Source organism: Lutzomyia longipalpis, chromosome 1 (assembly GCF_024334085.1).
Source record: "Lutzomyia longipalpis isolate SR_M1_2022 chromosome 1, ASM2433408v1".
Classification (NCBI taxonomy): Eukaryota; Metazoa; Arthropoda; class Insecta; order Diptera; family Psychodidae; genus Lutzomyia; species Lutzomyia longipalpis.
Window position 1 is genome coordinate 42,504,757 of NC_074707.1, and position 27,521 is coordinate 42,532,277.

Here is a 27,521-nt window from a genome sequence, read left to right on the forward strand (position 1 = left end):
CTTCAAGCCCCTCAATTTTACTTTAAAGCTGTAAAATTTTACAAACACACCCACCCTATCTCCCCCAAAAACATATCGCAATGCGGAACAAATTTTGCATGGCATGTGAATATTGATAAATGAAAATGCTGAAATTGTGAAAGACAACACAGAGTCAATAATATTCTCTTGTGAAATGTTCTTGGGAAAGAATAAAAAAACGACCGTGAATGTACCCTCCCTGGGGTTTTATTTTGTACGCTCAAATTCAAGCGCGAGGAAGCTCTTGTCATTTATGTTTCATCCATATGTGGAACCCCTGCAGAGGTTTCCCTATTTTGCCTCAAACCATCTACATATAGAGCGTGAAATCACGTGCTAAAAGCCATGAAAAGCCTCGAAAGTTCACCATTTTTTTTGGGAGGAAAAATTTTTCTCCCATGGCTGGAAAATCTCTTGTCAAAATTCACAAAAATCATATTTAAAATCCAATCAAGAAGAATAAATATTATTGGATCTGGTTAAAATTTTGCAAATTCCGCTGAAAACCACGGCTAACCGCACCAAGCTCCCACGAAAATTCAAATATTTCCCTCCTAATTTAGTAGATTTACTCACAAAAATTCATGAACATGGGTAGCAATAAATAAAAGTGTTGTTGAATGTGATTAAAAAGAGCAATTACCTTGTTGATTTATCTTCCTGAATTGAGCTTTTCGTGGTGAATTTCTCGCTTCGCTCCAATAAATTTACATTCATAACAACATCAATGTTAATTCGCATGAGTGGTTACAATTCGTCTGCTGTTTCCGCATCCTATACGCTACTTTGTAAAGAAAAACTCAACACCAACCCCCGCCGCGAAGGTATTGTAATAAAGTTACGCAGTTGAAAGCTTTGGAGGGTCCTTCCCAAATACTTTTTATCGCATTCACAAAATGTTGTATTTTGTATTACAATTAAAACTATTTCTATTTTATAGTTTCTCTTAAAATTGTGCTATAAAACTATGAAAAATCTTTCAAGATTTTATTGTCGTCTATTGTGATTTTTAATTATAAACATGCTTTGGCGACAATAAAGCAAATTAATTGCATCACGAAACGACTTTAAGTGTACATTATAATGAAAATCATAAAAGGATAAAGGAAAATTGGATTAATTTCACGATGAAATTTGCGGTAATTGCAATATCTATTGATAATAACACTATAAAGACTTAAAATGAGCAATATCAGGGACGTTTTTGTTATTAAATTGCTATATATGAATTTTCATTATGAGCATAAAACCTGGGAAATTTCATCAACTATGTCACATATAGTAAAATTAATTAAACTATAAAAGGCGAGTATGATATGATAATGATAATATACATATATGGAAATATTCATTAAAATGGCAAACTTTAATTATTAAAATATTGATGATTAAAATTCTTTCAATATAATAATTTGAAATTACTGGGAATCATATAAGTACTGATTTGAAAATTTGTATGCTTAATTTATTGGGAACTCCAACTCATTAAAAATAACCTTTCAATTTTCTGCATAATTTCTCGATTACTTCAACTGGGAGAGATTTATTGTTTGGCAGATGTGGTAGATGGAATCTTCATCGCAAAATTAAACTTCTTTCCTCTCAATTTACCGCCTCATTGATTAATTCAATGACGGGGTTGATTTTGGTCGCAAATATAGCTATTTTATATATAATTCATTCACATTACCTATATATATTTTCCAGGCGAAATTTCTTTGTCTTCTAAATAATGGGATATCATATTGCAAGGCTAAACATCTACTTTTAAAAGAGTTAATTGCAAATCATTTTGAGTGTTGTGTTTGTGTCAGTATATTTTACTTGCCCCGTATAATTATTTTCAACCCTCTGTGAAGGCAAATTGCACATATTTCATTTTAAAAGACTCAGCCAGGAGTAATTAAAACTTATATCTTTCTTTCTGGGGAACAGGTGGATTTCTCTGAAAGAAGTGTTGCCTTACTTGTTTGTGAACTGGGCTCCGCTCTTGACTATCTTCAATCCCAGCGTGTTCTTCACAGGTAAGTACCTCTTTAAGTTTTCGCGTGTCTTTCAATAAAAGCCCTCACCTCTTTTGCCCGCCCCTTTAGAGAAAAAAAAACCCCATCGACCGCACGATATACATAAAATGTTGGAATATGTTTAGATAGCATCTCTCCGTCGTTTTTATATAAACATATCTATGTTTTCGTGTATTAAAAAGAAGGAAATAGGATTTTTTCCATCCACCCGCACTTTTACAAGCATTCCTCATTGTATTTCCCCACCAACTCCCTTTTATCATGCATTTTTTGTTCAATGGAACTTTTACAGAGAGAGTTTTTTACGTGTGCTCTTTAGTACTGAAAAAATCATGTACCTTCTTTATGCACACACCATATTCACCTTTCTCCCCCTTGAACATCGTTTGGGTGGAAAGCAAACCCACCACAAGGAACAAAACATATCCCTCAATGGCACAATATGTGTACTGCGTACATACATATAAGTACCCCCCATATATATTATGCTTTATTTAATGCAATATTGAAATATTTACAGAGATATTAAGCCGGACAATATTCTGCTGGATGAAGAAGGTAATACTCCCCATCAAAATAGAGTTGTTGATTTTTTTTTATCTCCACCACCACCCTCTCCCTCTCTGACGAGGCACAAATGAGACCACAACTTTTTTTTACTGCAATAAAGCACGAAAGGTAGATGGGAAATCCTGGGAATGCGCGGAATTGCGCGAAATGAGATATGTAGGTATGTGTTTGTATCCCATAAAGCTCAAGGAAAAAAATATCGCTAAAGTCGTTAGTCACACTCCCAAGTTTAGCTTTCGCTGTGCAAACATTTAGTGAACTTCTTAATTTTCTATGTGAAAACTTTCCCTCACCTTTACACAGCGTGTGCCCACGTTCGTTGGCTTTTCTTTGTGTGATACGTTGGTGGTTGAGTGGGAAAATGTTTAGCAGACACTGTGCCACATGATGTATGCTAAACAATTTTAAGCACCAAATGGTGGTGTAGATGTCTTTCTTTTCTTACGCCAGAGTGCCTAAAATACATAGTTTGTGATTTTCTTTTAAAGAAAAAAAACTTTCTTTGGGTAGTTTAAGTTAAACTTTTTGCCTACAGCCGCTTTTATGTTTGCCAGCGACGTTTTAGTAAAATTAATATCACCAAAAATCAGCAGAGAAAAAAGGGAAAACCTGTACAAAGTTTTCTCTATAGGTACCCTTAAGCTTCTTAGTGTATTAGAGGTATTAATTCTCAAACTTAAATTTACCTTCAACTCTGGGGTGTAGTGTGGAATTTTTGTCGGTCCTCAGCATTTTTCTTTTGACTTTTGCACCCAAAGTTTTGTTTTCTCTTCACGAAATCTTCAGCAGTTTTCTTTCTCACACCCCTCGTCATGAGGAAAGAAAAGCCAAAGCACCTCCTTTTTTCGGGGGACGCCATTGAGAGGGTGAGAAGTGAAACATGTCAAATACAAATGTGAATATCGAAAAAATGTCTCGAAGAATATTTTCCCCTGATCGACTTTTATTGATCCGCTTTTCATTTTATACACAGGAGAGACGGTATTACTTTTGCTTCTATTCTCGTCAAAATACGAGCGAAAAAGAAGCGTTGTAGAAAATGAATTTGGCCTCAAGGAGAGAGGGAGGGTGCGATGTGTTTATAGAGATATTTTCGAATAGTATATATGAATGATTGCTATTAAGTGACTTTAACTTGTAAAATGTGGTTTTTTATGGATCCTTCTCTTTTTTTCTACTCCATCGCCTACCGAAATCCACCCACAACACAAAATTCAGGTCACGCACATATAACGGATTTTAATATAGCAACGCGATTGCTTCCTGATGGATTGGCGTGCAGTATGTCAGGAACAAAGCCCTACATGGCGCCTGAGGTTTTTATGTGTGCTCTCGAAGAGATTGGTAAGAAAATCATCACTTTTTTTGCCTATAGCCTAGCGATAAGGTATATGAAAAATAACAATAAACAATTGGATGACACAAACATGGGATAAAGTGAAAAATAAAAGGCAAAAGCATACAGCAAAGAATTTATTGTGATAACTTTAGAGAAAAATACTGAGTTCTCCAAAAGAAACATCCATACACAATCTTTTAGTTCCAAGAAGATTGCGTGTTCACTTGTCGTCTTTATAAATGTACTTATTTTCTTTATATATGGCATCAACGTGAATACATAGCATTGCTATAGAGTGCTCAGGTGGGATTCAAGTTCTAAGAAAAGCTTCTTGTACCGTCTAGAGTAATCCTTCAAATTAAAACGCAAAGCTCCATAGTGACTTATGTTAACTTATATATCCCACCTCGTCCTCATTCATCAACAAAAAAAAAAGAAAGAACCCCTAATTGCTTCCCATTTACAATGTGGCTTTCTTTTATGCACTTCCAGCTGGCTACACTTACCCCGTGGACTGGTGGTCGCTTGGTGTTGTGGCTTTCGAGATGCGAGCTGGTTCTCGGCCATTCGTTGTTCATTCCAATACACCATTGGATGATGTAAAAAATTTATTAATTACCCCTCTACAGTACCCGCGGTACTGGAGTGAAAACTTTGTGGATTTAATCAACAGGGTAAAAAAGAAATTGTAACCTCTTGCCCTTTCACCCCGTGAAGATTCTCTTTTCTCCTTCCAAAACTCATATTTTTTGCACCATGGCAAAAGCCCACGCAAATTGCTCAGTGTGGGGATGCTTTATTGTTGAACAAGATGCAAAAAAGCGCGAAGCTACACCTTTTCATGGAAATTTATGGCCTTTGTGTGCCCAAAAGATGAAGAGATGTGGGGGAGAAAAGGGAGTTTTCTTAAATGAATAAATACACCTAGAGATTTAGAGTTTCCCATCCTTCCTTCACTTATTTTTCTTTTCTCGTTTTTTTTTGCTTCTCATTTAATTTAGTTGCTGGAACCTGACCCAGGTGGTCGAATAAGTTCCCTGCGTGAGCTGAAAAGAACCCAAATATTCCGACATACGGACTTTGAGGCGATACAGCAGAAGAAAACTATTCCACCATTTAAACCACCAAAAGACCATTTGAACTGTGATCCTAGCCTAGAGCTGGAAGAGATGATCGTAGAGACGAAGCCACTGCACAAAAAGAAGAAGCGTCTAGCGAAGCAGAGATCAATTCAGAAGGAAAATGACGTTGAGAGTACCCTTATAAAGGAGTTCATTGTCTACAATCGGTACAAGGAGATGAAGAGAAAAGCCATGGAGATGAAGGAGAACGAATGGCAGCAAGAGCTGGAGACAGCAATGGCTAATTCGGAGGTAGCACACCTGAAGCCCATCGAGGAGGCGTCAAATGAGCCAAGCGCATCCGGCACCTCCGAACCCCTTGACTATATCGATCGTACCCCATCCCCAAAATCGAGTGTATGAGAATGGGGCTGGACCCTGCCGCACCTGCCACTCTGCTGTGACACTTACCGGCGGCACATACAGAGTGCAAATTGAGAAAGTTTCATGGCAGGTGCACCCCTTTCAGAGATATGAGGGAGAGAGTATATGCGGCACCAAATATCAAAAGTTAAGAGACTTCTTTCGCCATCATCATAATGTCAATTTTCCCCGCGTTGTAGCAATTCTCGCAAAACTTCCTGGGCATCTTAATCAAATATGAGAAGAGTTCAGTAATATAGCAGCATATTTACGTAGACATGGTTAGATTGGCTGAAACCCGGAGAAAGTTATAAATGTGGTTTGTGGAAATTTCTGCTAAGTTTCACAGGATAGCCATTGGTTGGAGAAGCGCAATGAGATGGAGGGAAATTTCATTCCATCTACCATGGTTTTAAGCAAAAAGCCTCAGGGTTAATTGTTTTTAAAGTTCAATTTCACTATAACGTCATTGCCCAAATCGAAAAATACAATCTAACTAAAATTTAGAGTGTTCTTGCAAAGGAAAATCCATGTAGTGCTTAGTTTTTTATGATAATTCTTTACTTCTTTTATTACTCTGGAAAGAAAGTGAAAGGAAAGACTTTTTACCTTTTGACGAATTTTGTTCAACAAAGAAAGTAAAATTCAAAACAAACAACACGGAATTCTTGGAAAATTTTATTGAATTTTCCACTTGGAATCCTCTATTTTCTTTTCAATATGCTTCTATGTACACGAAAGAAGAGACTGATTTTCCTTTAAATTGCCATACAATTTCTATTGTCTTGTTATATAAAAAAGAAAAAAAAAAGATATCATTGTCTTGTCATCAGATACAGATGATATAAAAACCTTTGAAATTTATCATGAATTTCCACATTTTCACCGTTTGATGATGTCAAATATGTAGCATATTTTGATGAAATAGGAAGTACAGATCCTCTGGAAAATTTTCTAATTTGAAAAATGAATATTTATAGGAGAATAAGACAATTCCGATAATTTATCACTGATAAAAACACTTCATTTTTCCTTTAAATCATACAAGTGGAAAATTATTTCCTTTCTCTTTTCCACGTTCATCAAAAGAAATCCCAATGTGATATTGGAAGAATTTCCTTATTTTTTCGATGAGTGTGTGTGCTCAAAAATTGAGACTTCCACCCCTCATGTGAGAATCAGTAATGCACAAATTTCCAAGTCACTGACCCCGGAGAAATTGTACTCAATTGTGATGTGGATTTGAATATCCAGAGTACTCAATGGTATAAGAATATGGTAAGTATGTGGGGTAGGGGGGAGGGAGAATCCCCCGGAGAGATTCAATATAATGATATAAAATGACTTGATATTCCTCCCAAGAGAGGTGGAGTGTAGAAGCTCGGTGATGAAGATGGGCCACAGAGATTCCCTTTATTGTGTAGCATTTTCCTATATATCGCGTCTTATGGCATCAACGCAAGTAATTTATTCGTGATTTCTGGCGAATAATCAGAGTATCATCATCAGACTTCTTCCTTTCTCCGGGAACCACCATCACCTTGATTCTGCACAAAATATCCATGAGAATGGGTGTCTTTGTGCCATTTAGAGGAAATGGAGGAGAGAAAAGTATATAATTTTGTCCCGAAGACGATGACGTGTAATCAAAGCTTAAGGAAATATTCCCACCCGCCCCTATATATCCACTTTATTCGAATTAGACAAGATGATAGCGCGTCTCAACACACAAAGGGAATTCTAAATTTAATTTAAAAGATAGAAATTCTAATTCTTAAGCTCACCCCAAATTCACTGATATATCTATATAGTAAAAAAGAACGTACCCTGTAAATCCTCTTAATATCCTCCAAAATATCCTTTAGTATAAATTGGGAAGGAGTTTGCTGAAAAATTGATTTTCTTCACTCGAACTTCGGAGCTTTTGAGACGATGAAAAAAAGGATGGACACTTCATTGTTTCACTTTCACATTGCCTTAATGGAAATGTTGAGGAGTTTTGTAAATTCGCAACTTCAATTTGTAACTTTACAAAAAAAAAACATCCTTGCGGAAATCTTTTCAATTATTTTAGCTTTCTTATCAATTAAGGAACAACCCCTTGAAATTATAACGGAAATTCAAACCATTTTCTTTGGTTAAACACGGAGAATAATAAAATTCAATATCATTTGAGGAAGTTTGAGGGAAACTTTAGAAAAGTTGCAAAATTTTCCCCTTAACTGTGTATTTACAAAAGTCCACGCAGTTTTAAATGAGAAAGAAAACCGCAAGAAAATCATTTTAATTATCTGCCGGAATATGTTGAATAAATTAAGCGATGCTGATAAGAAACATCCCCTGATTTCAAACTCCGACCCTTCTCCGTGTCCAACAAAGTGAAATAGGACAAAAAATCATTAAGGAAATTTCGCTAAATCCCAAAATTAATTCTTCCCACACCCATCCGGTAAAACTCTTTGCCCCTTAATTGACTTTCTCATTCTACACAAACACATTTTTTTCCAATTTTTGTTGCACAGGACTGTGATATTATTAGGCAAGAAAAAAAAAGATATAAACTTCATTTTAGAGAGAAATCATCATTAAAACACAAGATTAATTAAATTTAATTACATTCTGAATAATGTCAACTTTTATAGATCACCTAGCGTTTAGTGAATGACGAGGCAGATTATATTAGAAGAGTATTTATTGCAAGGACGAGAGAGGTAAAAGTCGCACATAAAATTAGTCATAAAAATATATATACAAGGAAATGAAGATAAATATTGGGAGCAATTTTGGACAAAATAAAAGACAAAATATTTTGAAAATACAAAATATTTTGACATTAAATGTAATTTTGCACAAAATATTTCTCTAAAACTTTTGTCAATCTCTCCACAAAAGAAATTTTTGCAATTTTAGGTACAATAATAGGTGAAATATTTTGAAAAACTGAAAAATTTTGACGTTTAATGCAATTTTAGACAAAAGACAAAAGATTTTTTGTGTCAATCTTTTGACAATCTTGTGAGAACGTCTCCACAAAAGATTTTTACAGGAGAATTGTAATTTTTCACAAAATAATTTATACATTACACAAGAAATATTTTGTGTTTTGCAAGCATCTCGTCGAGGTGCTTTTATAAAATCAAAATCTTTTGTCAAATTGGTGTTTACGCGTTGCATTTTTTAGAAGTTTTCTATCATGTTTCTCGAAATACCAATGGATAATAATGCAATTTCGGGTAATTGTGAAGCTTTGTGCAAAGGGAATTTGTGGAATGATATGAAATTCAGCCAATTTAGCTGTGTCCATTTTCCCTTTTAGCGGTGTTGGGCAAAAATGTTATGGAGAATTTCTGTGTCTTTCTGGCAAAAATTTGGGAGATCGCTGACAAGTTCTAACCCTATATAATCAGGATTTTGGGTCAGAGATCCCTTCCCTATGTTCCCGATGCGAGTTTTTATGTGCAAAAACGAAATATGTAGGGCTAATTAATGCAATAAAATATGAGTTAATCAATTCATGTAAAAGAGAATCATATCAGAGTGACTCATTAACATTTTCTTGGTGTAATGAAAATCGAACTGATGAGCTAGAAGTCAGATGGTTTTTTGATCTTCCCAACATCCTTAGGGTACCAAATAGACTACACGCATGCTTGACTTAATTTCCCTAAAAATTAATTCAATTCAGATTGTTCAATTGCCCCAATCGTAAACATAACCTAATAGGAATGTTATCTTCTTCTTATTTTTTTCATCTGAAACTCTCCACTCGAAAGAAAAAACACGTCACAAAAGACGACAAAATATATCAAAAGTCTCCCAAAAGATATTTTATTCAAAATTGCTCTTCATAAAATGTCTTTTGTAGACTTCACAAAAGACAAAATATATTTTATTTTGTCCAAAATTGCTCCCATTATTACGCATTTCCTTATATGATGTGAATGAAAGCGATTATATACTCCATAACACTTTTAACGATTCTAAGATTGGGAAGGGGAAGTGTTGTGCAAGACATTAAATAGGACCAAAACTGCATTTCAGAATTATTCCACACAATGGCTAGTTCAAATAAAAAGAAGATGAGAATGAAAATTTCTTCAATTTATAGTTGTAGAGGAGTGTGAGAAGGAGAGATAAAAGGAAAATATAGAAATTTCTGAGAGATAAAAATGGCAAGAATTTTATATGTCTTTTATTAAGTACTGTACCGCTCAAATGGATATTGAGAAATATTGAATGGCGTTCCAGTAAAATATAGAAAATGTGTTATGATATTTCCACAAGCGCAGCCCGAGAGAGCTTTTAAGCTTCGCACCCAAGTTTAAAGTCAATTCACCACACCCGCAAAAGTCGCTGAAATACCCAATAAAAATTCAACGTGATAATAAATCAAGCTACGAGCGAGATAGCACCGAGGATATACCATCAATAAGAGGCGAGAGAGAAAGCAGGTAATTTCCTATACCTACTCCTGCCTGAGTCTCCCCTGCCCCCGCTTAGAAATAGTCAGGAGGATGGCGTGCAACCCAATTTGTCCGCACTGTGGGAGAAATATTGTGCACACAAAATTCCATTAACGTTTTTTTCTTCATCTAGAATACACCAACTGCTAATATTTGCTATTGAGAGGGCAAAAAATACACACAGTGAAGCACGAAATTTTCAACCAATAATTTTTTTTTTGGGGTAAGATGTTGATTGGAAAGACACACTCGGGGGAAAAACAAGTAGAAAAATATATAAATTTCAAAACTCTGTGTAATTAAATGATTGGTTCTCCGAATTTCCCGCACAATGCCACAGAAGAATTTTCGCTTTCGTGATTTTCACAAAAAGCTCTCAGTTCAAAAGAAAAACATTAAAGCTCACATCAACATTAATTCAGATTAATCTCTTCGCATAAACATCATTTCATTAAATTTTCCAAGAGTGGTGGGAGAATTCAGGGAAAGCATTTGTGTCAGGAGAATTTTCATATTGAATGAGGAAAGTTCAATGAATCTCAAGAATTTTCATAAATTGTAAATTCAAAAAGTTTGAAAAGTATTTTTCAGGATTTTCACAATTCCTGAATTCTTAATAAATCAGTAAAATTTGTTTTATTACAATGTACTATTCTCACAATTCTCACAGATATTAGACAAGTAATAGCAGCACCAAAAGTCAAGAAAACAAATTTTATTTTGTATGTTTCCAATCATTTGAAGCTTTTAAGAGTCACAAAGTCCTTTACAATCCTTGGGAGCTTTTATTATGTGATTTTCATTACAAAATTCCTTCTTGAGGCTGTCCTGAAAGGCGAAACTCATCTTGTCACCCGCACCCAGCGGAAAAGAGTGAAATAAATTTATCACCGAGTCTGACTTGTCGCTTTAACAGCATATGTAATTTATTTATCTCCAGCAAAACACGGCTAGAAAAACATGGTTTGAAAAGGATGGAAAATTAAATTTATAAAAGTCACTGAATGTTCTGAAAAAGAATTATTTACAGAGGTTGAAAGTGGCATAACTTTTTACTTCGTGAAGCTTTTAATCTCTTTTCCAAATGCATGAAAACCTTTAAATCACGACGAACAATTTTGAAACTTTCACAAATGGGTGAGGCAGGGGGTGTCGGAAGTCGACTTTTCCACTTTTTGGCAAAAACATTTATTTTTCAGGGAAATTACTTGTGTTGAGAGAAATTGAGGGAAGTGTACGTGAGGCATGATGAATGGGGCTTGAAAGAGAAAATGACAAAGAAGAAGCACCCTTTGCGACTATTGTTTACCACTCGCAATTTTCATTGGAATAAAATGGATTTGGGGGTGTCGCGGAAATCAAAAACACTTCTATCGGATTCTACGAAAATACATATGCAAGAGGTAGAGGGAGAGAGAGTAAGTCGGGCGGAAGACAGTGGGCGTACTATGGGATGTTTAAGGGGATAAACACGCTCATTTCTGAGTCTTTATGCAAAGTTGATCGATGGAGTTCAAATTGAACACATTTTGTTAGACACTTTTGGAGATGGTTGCGGAGAAATTCATTCCCATGAATTTCCCAGAGGAATTTCCCGCCCATTTCAGCTCTTGCGGGAGGGTGTGTGAAGTTGGTGTCAAAAATTACCATTTCAGCGCGTGAAATGCGAATGAGATCAATCAATGCTGAAAAGCTCCGCAAGTGAGGCTTTTGTGGGGGGAGAAGGAAGAGAAGGAGGCATGTAGAAATTTCCTAACACGCCGGATGTTTCTTGCTGTGAGAATCTCAATTGATCTCTCCATGAATTTATTCGAAGACCTCATTCTCCTTTCAAGTCATTACCATATAAATAAAATTCAGTAGATACTACACATGATGATGATATGGGGTGCTTTTTTGCCATTATAAAAGTGAAAGGGGTTCCTCTTGTGTGTGAGATAAATTCATTGGAATCCATAATATTTTGCATGGCTCCGAGATAAAAGCATTCTAAATGTGAAAGAGATTATTTTCATAAACGTACATATTTATTACAAAGTTTTCCCCCATTGAAAATTAGGTATATATTTCAAGGATATCACTTTCATTCAATAGCTATTAATACGCTTCCATTCATTTCACATATAATCCCACATCATGACGATTATAAATAACTACATTTGAGTTTCCCTTCATCAAAATCAAACCCTCATTGGGGTTGTCTAACGTGAGAATTGAAATTGAAACTTCAATTCTGTAGTGGCCCCTCTACGTCCAATCTTCTCTTCAATCCTGAATAGAGCAAATACATCCAATAGAAAATCTATTTCTCCTTGAGGTAGGGGGCTTGTTTCTCAAAGTCCCGTAGACTTTGGAGAAGCGCGTTGAGATCGTAAAAGTGTCTGCGGAAAATACAACTTTTTTTTGTTATATATAAAAGCAAATAATTGCTAAAACTTTTATTTCTTCCGTCATCGGAAAATTGGCAGGGGAGTTCCTTCCCCAATGGCATTTGCCAAATAACAGCAACCATTTCCAATATCATCAACAAATTCAACAGAAAAGTACTTACACAGATGGAGGAGGGGGGGGGGGGGGTAAGATATATAATAATACCTGGGTTCACGAGTCTTATATTTTATTCACCATTTTTCTGCACATGATTCCATGACTGCAGAGTTGAAGACAGCATAGAAAAGATTTACTTAAAAGCTTTCTAATCCAATAAAGAAATATTTTGTGTCAAAAATGTTTAATTAAATTAGTTTAATTCGCATTTTAGTACTTTAAACAGTCTTTTTCTATAGCAAAACTTTTATCAAAGCTTCATAATTAAAAAAAATAATAATAAAAAAGCTTCTAATCCCTTTATCTATGTGAATCTCAGCTCTTTACGAATAAGAAGTGCCTGAAAATTGTTCGTCATGCCGCCCACCCATTGGCCCACAAAATATTGGGTCAGTACGGTCGGGTCGAATCTCTCTCATATACAGGGAGGGAAATCTCAAAGGAATACTTCCATTGGGAAGAAAAGCTCCACCACCCTCTCCCAAAAAATCACCCCAGACTTTAGCTTCAAAAGCAACCGGAAGAAGTGCTAGAGACACAGTCGTATTTGTATTGCCGAAATGATTGATTATGCTGATCACCATCGAACATTTATGTGTTTTTCACGTTTCTCTGACCCTTCTTTTCGGACACATTTCAGGCAACATTGCCCAAACTCTCAGGGGTTAGTATCTCTCATGAAAGTTGCTAGTTTTTCACATTCAGAAAACCACTTTTGGCCCACCACTAAGCCACCTTTGGCAACACCAGATGCTCTTGGCGCTTTTCCATTGAATTTATCAGACAATTTCCCCCAATCCACATCCTCTTCCGGCGGGGGACCAAAAGAAGACTTTTTTCCAATATATTGGGCAGTTCTCCGAAAAAATATCGCTTTCTCAATCGTTCGCCAATTGAATGTTAAATTTTAACTCTTTTTTTTTCTTCATCTGTAGGCTGAGAAGGATTTTTCTTGTTTTCATAGGAGCTCCTTACTCTTTTTCCTTTATTGAAATTTAATCCTTCCCCAACTTAGAGCGGGGGTGAATGTCTACACACAAAAAAAACATATAAAAAAAATGGAATCAGATGCTAGGGAAAAATATTAAATTTCACCTTCGCCCAATACTTCCCGCATAGAAACACTCACAATCTGGCAAAACAGAAATTCTTTCGATGGGATGAAATGGCTTTTTTCAGCCTTGTGCGGGGCGAGAGGGGGGCAGGAGGCGGGGATCAAAAGGGATTGTAGAAGGAGTTCATGGAAAAAGGTCAAATTTTAAAGGTTTCGAGAGGGCTTTAGCTTTTTGTTGAACTTGGTGGTTGACAAACCAAACAGAACATCGTCTCTTGAGCTTTAGATACTCAACGTGATGTCAAGTAGTCTCTCGCAAGGGATTTAAAAAAGATTGTACCAATTGAGTGACATATCTATGTACATTAAACTTTAATATTGTGGCGTCGTAACATACCTCTTTAAAGATTTATTTTTTTAATTATTACATGAATTTTATTTTAATTTTAATTTAGTAACGGAGAAATCCATTTAGAAAAAAAATCATGTAAATTGAAAGAAAGTTTTGTTTGAAAAGATTTTTTTTTCTTATGTAGTTCATTATATAGGAGTCACAGCATAATACCGACTTCTCAATTCAAGTCAGAAAAATTCATGATTTTTTTCCTCGAAGAAACCCTCGTGACACGGTGGGAGGGGTTGTGTAAAAGTCACCATGAAGAAGTTGTTAGATTTTCCCGTGCGATTTTCCACCCTCGAAAGTGGTCTTGGGTGAGCGACAGTCGCAAAAACGGGCAACTCACCAAGGAGACACGATTGAGATAAAAGAGCCATAAACACCAGCGAGATTGCCATGGAGTGATCCGGGGCGCAAGAAAGAAAATACTCCTTCACCGCGCTGTTGTAATTAACGGGCAGAAAAGTGGATGTGGGTGGAGTGGGCAAGAGCAAGTCATTAACTAAATTTGATGGCTTCAACGGCAATTTCATGCACACAAACAGAAATAACACACTTTAATTGCTGTTTAGAACGTATTTGCCCCCATTTGCCGAGCTTTTGCCCGCAAATAACAAGGCTACATGGGGATGGCGCCAGCATAGACAAAATACAGAGCGAGAGAGAGATTATAAGATGTTCCTAAATCACCCCTATTTCAGAAGATTATACGCGACGAATGTTGAAGACGTTGAGCACACTTGCTAACCTTCCCATACCCCAACATATTTGCCTTACAATAGTTTTTAAGTGCTCTACAGAGTCAATGAGATCATCTGGTGAAACATGTTATCCGACTCATTAGGCATATTCTCTCGGAGGAGCTTGCTTTTCAATTTTCCCCACAAGAAAGCTTTTCTCTTTCTGAGAAGGAATATTAATTCAACATGGTGAGATTTTTTTTTCTTACGATTTCAATGAGTTTCCATCACAGATTTGTTAAAAATTACTTTCACAAAATACAATTTAATCGTATAAAAGGCATTCTTTCCTAAAGCTCCATCTCAATGGACTTTTTATTTACTAAATATATTTTTTAAAAAAATCATAATACTACAAATAGCATAAATTAATATCTAAGATTCTAGAGCGATTCACAGAAAATCTCAGTAAAAGATGGTAAAAGAGGATTTTATTATTTAAATTCGAAACCATTGAGTTTTCTTGAATAAAGTTATTTTTAGCGCGCATTGCAAAACGCCCCCAGTAAAATTTCCAAGTTAAAGAATCACAGAAAGTGTCAATGAAAGTAGAAATATTATGAGAAAATAATAAGGGATGTTTATTTCCGTCCTGAGAGCTTTTTTCCATCCTTTTCAACTTGTACCACTTCATATGCGGCGGTTGTCCATGAAAAGGAGACACACACTCACAATGAGTCTCCCATGCCGCAAGCAACATTCTCCATTTTAATGAGCTCATATTCTCAACAATCACTTAGCACTCCATATCATCACATAAGGACCAGTTATGACAGTGTTACATTATTTCTCTATGCGCATCATTATATCCACATTATATTCCTCACTTTTCTCTATTTCTTAAAGACAAGAAAATGCTGCTTCGGAGGTGGAGGGGAGGCGTGTTAAATTTCACACTTTTTTATTTGTTTCTTCATTATTGGTTGGATCCGTTGGATCCTTGATAAGTTTGTAAATTGAGAAAATAATATTTAAACAAAAATTATATAGTGCTACTATAGATCATTGTATCTCTTGCATATAAAATAAACTATCTATCTATCTATGTTCGATAACACATTATATGTACATTCTAATGTACCAATTACCTACTATTTTCTTCTCAGAAGCAATAAAAATACGGAAAATACCTCCAGACGCTTTTCTCGTGAATTTAGTACAACACAGAATGAATGAGGCAAAATACTTGAGAACATGAGATGTTTCCCCCTCGAGGAATTTATAGCAAAATGAACAAGGATCATCAAATCACACACATTGTGCCCCCAGACGAAAGTCCTCCAAAAAGTGATACAGCGAATGGGTATAAAATTACTCACTTGGGAGTTTGTGGATACTCTTTTATCAAAACACGTACAAAGTGAATTAAAACACGATGAGACCCTTTCGCTATAAGGGACCTTCACGCCTTCATGTGGAACTCGGTGAAAAAAGGTCATTTATAGCACAAGACGCGTCTCCTGGGTCATCCTTCGTATGTTTTTTTTTTCAACCCTGGGATTCATCACAAATCCCATGAAAGGAAAAGAGATAAAAAAAATGGAAATCAATCCCTTTAGCATTTTGTACGAGCTTTATGGAACGTTGTCCTAAATGTGAGACAATCTCAAATGTAATCAGGGACAGAGCTTATTAAAGTTTTATTGCGCAAAAAGTATTTATTTGACTGAATTTTATAAATAAAAAAAATTGCATAAAGGAAATCTGAGGATCCGCACGATCTATACATTGATCGTTTTATTTAAAATCACGAGATGAAAGCTCTGAAAGCTCCAATGAGAGGATCTGCATTACCGATCGTTCAATCTCATTCGCTTCTTGACAGCATTTGCCTACATCTTCCTCCCATCTGCCGATCACCAACAGAAAACATAAGAAAACTGAAGAAGACTGTGAATGTTGAAACGACTCTCTGTAGATAATTTGCAGACATATTAATGATTTATTTTTAAAAAAAAAAATTAAAGATTTTTTCCGTTTTTTTTCTGCAGCTTAAAAAATATTTGTGGGATTTTTAGAGAGTCAAATGCCTTAAGAATTCATTGATTATTTTTAGTAATTCAATCTCATATCTAGAAAATTTATTTTTATGTGATTTTATTCTGAATTGGTTAAAAATTAAATCAGAGAAGGTCAAGCTAAGCTAAAAAGCTGATGCTAGTTTTGTAGGGTTCCCTTAAGATAATTTCCCTAAATACATCAGTCTACAAAACTTCACAAAAAATTATTAAAACCTCAAATGAATTAAAAGAAATAATTTATGTTGTAGTGTTTTTAAATAAAATAGAGAAAAAGTAAGTTCAGCATAAAAATATCCCTTTTACATTTAGCATCATTTTTGTCTTCTATTTACCTGTGCAGAACACACCGGGACGCTTAGCTTGTTTTTGCTAAATTTACCTGCACATATAGAGATACCTAGAGACAAGAGTCACCACAGAGAAATGGCAAAGAAGAAAGTGGAACGTTTGACAATGTTGTCATCCCAGGCGGAAAGAGTTAGAAAACAACGAGCTAATTTGACTGAGGAACAGCGTGCAGATATTCGGGAAAGGGATAAAATAAGGCAGCGTATTAAAAGAACCGGGAGTGCGACACTTATTCCCAAAGATGAAAGACCAGTAAAACTTTCTGAAGAATCACGAGCAATCAATGCACGGAAGCGTTATGAACAAATGAGAAAAAAAGAAAATGCTGAAAAGCGTAAGAAAGAAAAAGAAAAACAGAAAATTAAAAGTACTGCTAGTGCTAAGCTAAAACCCAGACCAATATCCAAAAATTCTTCTAAAGTCTTGGAAGGAGTGGAAATTAAGGAGGAAAAGGCTGCTGCACCAACACCAGGAACTAAGAGAAAAGCTACGGGTGCCAAGGGTCCAAAGGCAAAGAAATCGCGAAAAACTCCAAAGAAGACTTTGTCAATTAAGCTTAAAATAAACAAGAAGAACCCGCAGAAAATTGAAGCATCAAAGAAAAGCCCCAAGAAAGATACAAATAAGACATCTTCGAAAAAGTCTGCAGATGACAAACGCAAAAAATAGCTGTAGAAAGAATAATATATTGTAAGATAATGGATATAAGGGGTGGTATTCTAGGATAGAGACACCTTTCAAGATCAAGATAAAAATCAAAATAAAGACCAAGACTGTCGGTATTCTACTTTACGACGAATTATCCAGGAAAGTAAAATCAAAATTTGTGTTATCCTACTTGTCAGTTTCTTGGTTTCAGCTTCGCGCCAAGAAAACTTTAGCGATATCTCTTTCTAACGCATTAATTTTTTCTATTGCGCTTTCTCGTTCGCTCTCGGATGACAATTGAACGAAATTTAAACACTTCATGGGAATTTCTTCCCTATTGCCATTACATCCCATTACATCCCTGGAGCCCTGATTGTATAATCTCGGCTATTATTTCCAGGCATTATTGCTCCGGGAATGGAATGTAGGTATATTGTCAGAGAGTTGCTTTCTGCCTCCAGATTATGATAATTTGGTGGTAACTGGGGGGGGGGGGTATGCTACTGCAAAATTTTGAATTTTTCTTAGGAATCGTGGTCACTTCTTCTTGCTATTGATGGAGTGACCTCCGGATTAAGGATCTCATCCCAGGATTGTCATATCCTGGACAATTCTGGGGCAATTTTTAAATTTTTTTCCAGGATTAGTGGTCACTTCTCATTGGTAATGATAAAGTGATCTCCGGATTGGGCATCTCATCCCCGGATTGTCACATCCTGGACAATCCTGGGATGCTGGTGCAAAAATGTTTGTTTTTCGCCGGAATTGTGGTCACTTCTCATTGGTAATGATAAAGTGACCTCAGGACTAGGGATATCATCCCAGAACTATCAAGCCCTGGACAATTAGGGAATGCTGGTGCAAAATTGTGGTTTTTTCGCCAGAGTAGTGGTCACTCCAACATTACTAATAGGAAGTGACCATAAATCCGTCGAAAAACCCACAATTTTGCACCAGCATCCCTTAATTGTCCAGGACTTGATAATCCTGGGATGAGAGCCTCAATCTGGAGGTCACTCCATCATTACCAATCAGGAGTGACCACAATTCCGTCGAAAAACCCAGAATTTTGCACCAGCATCCCAGGATTGTCCAGGATGTGACAATCCTGGGATGAGATCCCCAATCTGGAGGTCACTTTATCATCACAAAGGAGAAGTGACCATAATTCCGGCAAAAAACAAACATTTTTGCACCAGCATCCCAGGATTGTCCAGGATGTGACAATCCGGGGATGAGATCCCCAATCCGGAGGTCACTCCACCATTACAAAGGAGAAGTGACCACAATTCCAGTGAAAAACAAAAAAAATTGCACCAACATCCCGTATTTGTCCAAGATTTGACAATCCTGGTACAACCCGGAGGTCACTCTATCATTAGCAAGATGGAGTGAACACAATTCCGGCAAAAACCCGTCATTTTGCATCTGCATCCCATATTTGTACAAGAGTTTTCATATCTCCCATACTGAATTTACTTTGCCTTTACCTCATTTGAAAACCAATTTTTCAAAGGACCCCAAAACCGTCTTGGAATTTCACATAAATCCAAGACATTTTACGTTATAATAAGACCGTAAATCTCTATCGTAGAATACAGAATCTTGGAATATTTTTATCCAAGTCTCTTTTGACAACTCATTTTGTAAATCTTTATTTTGATTTTGATTCGTATCTCAGAATACTAAAAGTCTTGGAAGTTGTATGAAGAAACAAGATTTTTAGGTTATGGTTCGACCGTAAATCTCTATCTTAGAATACCAAATCTTGAAATATTTTGAATTTCCAAGATTATCCTGAAAATTTCTTGGAATTTTAAAGTAGAATACCAAATCTTGGTTTTTTTCTTTATTTTGATCTTTATATTTATCTTAGAATACCACCAAAGGACTGATTTCTCTCTCAGGCATATAGATTAAAAGAATTTTAACATTAATGTATCTTATGTTCTTCAACCTAATTACATGACTTTTACCCCATCTTTCGTACAACAATGTGTTATTTGTCTAATCAAGTTTCCAGCCCAATAATTATCACCATTTATTTAAGAGAGCTTACCACGAATTAGTGGAAAAGCTCTCAAGGGAAACATTTATTAATGTTAGGTACAGCACCAAGTTGTAGAGCCAACTATCACAACATTTATACTACGGGGGGGTTAAATCCATGTAAGATTCCGTACAAATATATTCAGAGCAAAATTTATTTATTACCCCCAAGATTGACTTTATCTCTCCACCCACAACACTCAATCCGCACCCAATCAATTGTTATTGAAATTAGAAATGAAATATTGGCTTAATGTTTGGTGGTGAATTAATAAGCTTAACACCCTTGAGAAACAATCTTCCCACAGTAATATGTATACATACATAATATCTAACCACAAGAATTTGCGCTATTTGCTATTTACAAAAGTTTCACCCAAAGTCTGTGACTCATTTCTTTTTTGCCTTTTCTTATTTCTTTGGCAAACAAGCAAAAGAAAATTCTCTTATCTTAATCCTCCCAACTCGATGTGGTCTCTCTCTCTGTGACAATCGTTTCAATTGTGCCGACAAGTACAAATGTTGGGATATGGGATAAAAATGGAGAATGAGATACTAAAAACACCGACAGACACTAAAATTTAATTAAATCGCATTTTTGGGGAGAATGGGAAGAAAATTCCCATATATGTGAAAACTCCCTCTGAGACACACACACACGGAGTTTTAATGTCACATCCACAATTCCATTTGGTTCACCACCCCCGCCTTTTTCGTTTTTCGGAGGAAAATGAGAAAAAGCCCCCTCCTCTTCACCAGATAAAACTCTTGTATGGCGGGGATGGATTAAAAATTAAATTAGTATTTGTTACTGCGAGGTCACACTGTGACGACCACTAATGCGCCGCCTAGCGGAAATTTCTTTACTCTCTTTAATTTATTTGTCAAAACAAAACACGCAAATTTCACTACAGCAAAATATTCAAATTTTTGTTAAATATTCTTAATTTATTGTAGAACGGTTTGAATTATTAAATTGGTGATTGGTGTAGGAGATAATTTGTTGATTGATCAAAGCGGGCTCAGCCACGGAATTGCAGATTGACTGGATCGACGCGCATCTCAGTACTTGCTCGCATCGAGAGACCATAGACAACATAAAACCGGTCACGTCGACCCAGATAATTTATATATTAACGATTATTCTCTCTTTCATACACAACAACCACCAAGGTACTACACACTCACGGCACATTCACGCACGGACCAATCAAATAACAATCATTCTTCTCTTCCATTTCACGCAATCCTACAACAAGGTACAACAGCTCAAGCACCTTTCATTCATGTAAGATTCACTCAAATAACCACAAGCATTCTTCTCTTCCATACGTTAACTACAAAGGTAAATTAGCACAACATAAAACTGGTCCTTCTACCCCTTGGACTGGCCTTGGACATCATCACCTTGGTACTGGACCTGGAGATTCTATACAGTCCACACCCAAATTCATCTCACTGACTCACGCAAGAGTACTTCATTATTCTGAGCATCACAATGGCGAATCAAGAAGCATCAACTAGCAAGAGACTCGAGCAATCTCTCTCAAAGTTGCACAGAGAGCGTGGACGCGTGAAAGGTCGACTTACAAGGGTAGAGACATACCTCAACTCAACAGAGAGTTTCACAGTGGAGCTCCTAGCAGTTCATGAGGAAAATCTTCCTGAGATCAAAGCCGACTTCAAGAAAGTTCAAGCACTCATTTATGATCTCGTCACAGACACTCAGATGCAAGATGAAGAAAACGAAGAGCAACAATTCAATGAACGATGGTTGTGTGTTGCAGCAAGCATCAAACAGTGCTACAATAGCATTTTACAATCATCAGCGGGAGACAGTGACAACACATTAAATTCAAACAACGTCATGGAAAAGCTTGCGACAGCACTCGAAAGGCTTTCACTGAACAGGGAGTCGGCAATTCAACCAAGAATCAAGCTTCCTGATCTTCCCATGGCGAAATTCACAGGCAAATACTCAGAATGGGAATCGTTCAGAGACGTATTCTTGTGCAACATTCACAACAATCCAGCACTGACAGCAGTGCAAAAGTTTCAATATCTCAAGGGGCTTCTCATCGAGAAAGCGGAGTCCATCATCAAGCATCTCAGGGTGACCGAGGAAAATTACACAAAGGCCTGGGAAATCCTTGAGGAACGTTTCAGCAAGAAGCACAATGCAGCAGAGGAGCTCGTACAACTCTTCATGAATCAGCCAACATTGACCAAACAGGACTCCACAGCACTCAGAAAAATGTATGACATTGCTCGTGAAGTCACCAATGGGCTCAATTCTCTCGATTGCGATGAACGAGACGTCTGGCTCATCCACATTTACATCAACAAAATGGATCATGAGACCAAGACACTATGGGCGCGTGAGAACAATGGCTCTGAGATTCCAACATTCAGCAAATTCTTGGAGTTTCTCGACGAACGATGCAACAGTCTCGAGTCCATTCAACTGAAATCCACTGTCAGCAACAATCAGGGTCAATCCAAAGCAGCTGATTCCTCATCAAAGGGCGCAAAACCCAAAATCCTCAACAAGGATTCACACAATCCAACACAAAATCAGAAATCATACACAATACATGAGCAACACGCGTGCAAGATTTGCGCACAGACAGGACATGCAGTGTTTCACTGCCCAACTCTCACAGCAGCCAACGCTCAGAAGCGACTGCAGTTGGTTCAGGAAGCACACCTGTGCACAAATTGCCTCAAGGCTACACACACAGTGGAGTCATGCAAGGGCTCAAATTGCAAGCAGTGTCAATTGCGTCACAACACATTGCTCCATGATGCCTTCTCCAAACCAGCAGAGACGTCATCTACAAAAGCAAAGCCACAAGACACAAAACCAATCAACAAACCTGAACCCCAGCCAAGCACAAGTACAACCAACATGGTCGTGGCTAGCACATTGCACACACAGGACGATTCAACACAGAACAAACGATACGAGATTCTTCTTCCCACGATCAGTCTGTTCGTCACGGGGGCAGATGGAAGATATTATCGTTGTCGGGCATTCTACGATTCATGCAGCCAGCCAAATCTCATCACAAGACGTTTCGCTGAGAAAGCATTCTTGCAGCTTCAACCAACAACACTTCGCCCTCTCAAGGGAATTACACAGCAAACAATGAATCTGCAATACACAGTCACAGCCACTATCACGTCCAGAGACAAGAAATTCAGTCAAACAGTGAATTTCGTAGTGGTTGATGAGATTGCGGACAGGCAACCAAATTTCGATATGGACATCAGCATGGTGTTCCCATCAGACATCACACTTGCAGATCCTGAGTTCAACAAACCAGGCAGAGTGGACATGCTTATCGGTGCACAACTGTTCGGTAAGACTCGTCGCATGGGCGCATTTGGCGAATCTCCTGAGTTCACAGAGACAGCTTTCGGATACATAGCATCAGGCTCAATCTCTATGGATGCCAACACTGACAACAACACATGCTTTCTCACAATGGAAGCTGACTCATTGCACCAAATGATCGAGAAATTTTGGAAAATCGAGGAAGCTGAGAACAATTCATCAAAGCTCACACCAAATGAGCAATACTGCGAGCAACACTTCGTAGAAAATACAACACGAGATGAAAGTGGACGTTTCATTGTGCGTCTACCCACAAAGGAGAATCTTCATTCAATCGGGGATACAAAGTCTGCCGCACTCAAGCGATTTCTCTACATGGAGAAGAAGCTTCAACGTGATCCCAAACTCAAGGAACAATACGTAAGCTTCATGCGGGAGTACGAACGTCTGGGCCACATGCGTCCAGAACCCGAATCATATCAGTCAGATCTACCAGAGATCTATCTGCCACACCACGCGGTCATCAAGACATCGTCAAAGTCAACTCCCGTCAGAGTGGTTTTCGACGGCTCAGCAAAATCTTCTACAGGCATCTCATTCAACGATGTTCTGCTAGTCGGACCCAAAGTACAAGACGACTTGCTTCCGATACTACTCAGATTTCGTCAATATCTCATTGCAATCAAAGCAGATATCAGGAAAATGTTCCGCCAGATTGGAGTTCATGAAAAGGATCAAGTCATGATAAAGATTTTCTGGAGGGAATCACCTGATCAACCACTCATCACATATCTTTTGACCACAGTCACCTATGGCACCGCCTGTGCCAGCTATCTGAGCACACGTTGTATGCAGCAACTTGTCCAGGAAGAGGGTGACAACTATCCACTCGCAAAACAGCCAGCAACCAGTGATTTCTACGTTGACGATTTCATGTCAGGGCAAGACAGCGTTGCCGATGCTACAGAACTTTGCGCACAAATTCACAGCCTCATGAAACAAGGGGGTTTTGAACTCACAAAATGGGTGTCAAATAATCCAGAAGTCATCCAACAATTTCCACCGGAAGAGCACGAACTTGAACCATGCCTTGGACTTAGTCCAGATGACACCGTTAAAGCACTGGGCTTGAAATGGAACACAAAATTGGACACATTTGCTTTCGATGCTATTCCGTACACAGACAAACTCACAAAACGCACCATGCTATCCGAAATATCCAAGATCTACGATCCATTGGGCCTACTCACACCAATCACGATCACAGCAAAGATTATGATGCAAGCTCTCTGGCTCAACAAGGTAGATTGGGACACAGATATTGAGGATTCTGAAATTCTGAAACAATGGGCAGAACTTCAACAAAGCTACAAGGATATGCACATGATCAGCATTCCACGCAGAATCACTTCACACGCACCACCTTACACTGCAGAGCTGATTGCATTCTCTGACGCATCCACCAAAGCTTACGCCGCGTGCATCTACGTACGTACTGTATCAACGGATGGGGAAGTTTGCTGCAGACTCCTCTGCGCCAAAAGCAGGGTGGCGCCAATCAAACCACTTTCAATACCACGCTTGGAGTTGTGTGGAGCATTGATGGCAACACAGTTGATTCGTTTGGCAACATCATCTTTGACAATCCGCATCGATTCAATCAAAGCATTCACAGATTCCACAGTAGTTCTGCATTGGTTGGCAGCCGAAGATCCACGCAAATGGAAGACATTCGTTGCCAATAGAGTTGCTGACATACAGAGTACACTTCCACGCGAACACTGGGATTACGTACCATCAGAACACAATCCAGCAGACGTTGCATCTCGAGGAACCACAGCTAGAGAACTCTCAAATGACTCACTCTGGTGGCATGGACCAAACCTCGAAGTGTGCGGACTGCCAGAGCAGCAATTGCAAATCACAGAAGACGAGACAATTCTTGAACAGAGAGTCCTCTCCGTACATCACACAAATCCTTTCTGGGAAATCATCAAGCATTACTCACAATTCTCAAGGCTCGTCAGAGTTATTGCTTATTGCAACAGATTCATTCACAACAAACTGCTTTGCAAACGAGAAAATACCGCACGACGCACTGGACCTCTACAAGTGAGTGAGCTGGATCGTGCCAGGCTACAAATCGTCAAGGCAGCACAACAAGAATCATTCGCAGAAGACATTCACAATTTGCAACGCAACAAGGAGGTTTCACGAAAGTCATCCATTCGGAATCTCAACCCCTTCCTGGACGATGAGGGCATCCTCAGAGTTGGTGGCAGGATCGAAAAATCAAACCTCAAATACAATCAAAAGCATCAGATTCTTCTTCACTCAAATCATCACCTCACAGAGCTCATTGTCAGGAAGTGCCACGCAGATACACTCCACGGGGGCCATCAGCTTGTATTGTCATTCGTCAGGCAGCAATACTGGCCAATCAGGGGAATCAACATAGTGAAGAAGATCGCCAGAAACTGCATCCAATGTTTCAAAACCAATCCCAAGCTCAGTGAACAGATGATGGGCAATCTACCAGCTTCAAGAGTCGACACTGAATTCACAAAACCATTCAAACGCATTGGCATTGATTTTTGCGGTCCGTTCATGGTCAAACCTCCACTCCGACGTTCTGCAGTAGTCAAGGTCTACGTGGCAGTATACATTTGCATGGTGACACGAGCAATTCATCTAGAACTCGTTCATGATCTCACATCAGAAGCATTCATTGCCAGTCTTCGTCGTTTTTGTGGTCGCAGGGGGCGTCCAACTGACATTTACTGCGACAACGGCAAGAATTTCGTCGGGGCTGCAAATCAACTCACAGAACTTCACAAATTTCTTCGCGCAAACGATCCTCAAGATGCGATCATCACATATTCCTCAGAGCAAGGCATCAACTTCCATTTCATCCCACCATATAGCCCTCATTTTGGTGGTAGTTGGGAGGCAGGCGTGAAAAGCTTCAAAACACAACTCAAACGCGTCGCAGGAAACACTGTTTTCACCACTGAGTCTCTGGAAACAATAATGGTGGAAATCGAGGCAATCCTCAATTCACGTCCTCTGTGTTCCCTGTCCAATGATCCCAATGATTACACAGCACTCACACCCGGACATTTTCTCGGGACAATTCCAGACATCATTCCCAATCAGGACTTGACGCACATTCAGCAAAATCGACTCTCCAAATGGCGATTGAATGAGCAAATTCTTCAACACTTTTGGAAGAGGTGGCACAAGGAAATCCTCACATCAATGCAGCAACGCAAAAAATGGCAAAAGGATCATTCCAACATTCGAATCAACGATCTCGTATACATCCAAGAGGACAACGTACCTCCCCTCAAATGGCCACTGGGACGAGTAATCAGCGTTTCTTATGGAGATGACGGCCGAGTACGATGTGCAAAGGTGAAGACACAACATGGTACATGCGAAAGGGCAATCACACGCCTAGCCGTCCTACCAAACGGAGATGATGAAGATGCAGTTCTGAACAGAGTTCAGAGGGGGCAGGATGTTACTGCGAGGTCACACTGTGACGACCACTAATGCGCCGCCTAGCGGAAATTTCTTTACTCTCTTTAATTTATTTGTCAAAACAAAACACGCAAATTTCACTACAGCAAAATATTCAAATTTTTGTTAAATATTCTTAATTTATTGTAGAACGGTTTGAATTATTAAATTGGTGATTGGTGTAGGAGATAATTTGTTGATTGATCAAAGCGGGCTCAGCCACGGAATTGCAGATTGACTGGATCGACGCGCATCTCAGTACTTGCTCGCATCGAGAGACCATAGACAACATAAAACCGGTCACGTCGACCCAGATAATTTATATATTAACGATTATTCTCTCTTTCATACACAACAACCACCAAGGTACTACACACTCACGGCACATTCACGCACGGACCAATCAAATAACAATCATTCTTCTCTTCCATTTCACGCAATCCTACAACAAGGTACAACAGCTCAAGCACCTTTCATTCATGTAAGATTCACTCAAATAACCACAAGCATTCTTCTCTTCCATACGTTAACTACAAAGGTAAATTAGCACAACAGTATTTTATGTAAGAGGGAGTTTGTGGTTTGTCGCCCCAAATGTAATTCACATTTTTCACAAGAATGCTCACTGTTAATTAGAGAAAATTTATAATAGGAATAGGTTGTACGTATGTAATGCAAATCCATTTGAATACACGTGTGGTTATTCTGGGCACAGTGAGGGCGGCAATGAGACCTGCCTTTTGAATTACTTTTGCAATATAAAAGCTTCTAATTAGGGCAGCTTTCCACTGGTACAAACAGCCCTAATAAAACTTTTATCAAAACCATTATATCTACAAAGTTGGTTTTCACCAAATACTTGCTTAACTCGTGTGCTACCACATATAGGTAGTAACCTATATGTGGTTGCGTTTACGCTACACTAATTAATTAATAAAATCTTTGTCTAGACACAAA

The 27,521-nt window shown here is 38.0% G+C and overlaps 3 protein-coding genes across 3 annotated transcripts in view; all 3 read left to right on the plus strand.

The window, feature by feature from the left end:
• Positions 1-9,603, plus strand: part of LOC129787441 (serine/threonine-protein kinase 32A) — a 36,267-nt gene extending 26,664 nt beyond the window's left edge. The window contains exons 5-9 of the mRNA XM_055823019.1: positions 1,957-2,045; positions 2,566-2,603; positions 3,834-3,959; positions 4,447-4,628; positions 4,956-9,603. Of these exons, the coding sequence (XP_055678994.1) occupies positions 1,957-2,045; positions 2,566-2,603; positions 3,834-3,959; positions 4,447-4,628; positions 4,956-5,438 (918 nt within the window). The 3' untranslated portion in view covers positions 5,439-9,603. The remainder of the gene's footprint in view (positions 1-1,956; positions 2,046-2,565; positions 2,604-3,833; positions 3,960-4,446; positions 4,629-4,955) is intronic.
• LOC129787458 (fork head domain-containing protein FD4-like) overlaps positions 1-27,521 on the plus strand; it is a 416,355-nt gene that overhangs the window by 111,294 nt on the left and 277,540 nt on the right. The window lies entirely within an intron of this gene.
• LOC129792077 (uncharacterized) lies at positions 21,204-26,597 on the plus strand. The gene has a single exon (XM_055830844.1). The coding sequence runs from the start codon at positions 21,204-21,206 to the stop codon at positions 26,595-26,597; it is 5,394 nt and encodes a 1,797-aa protein (XP_055686819.1).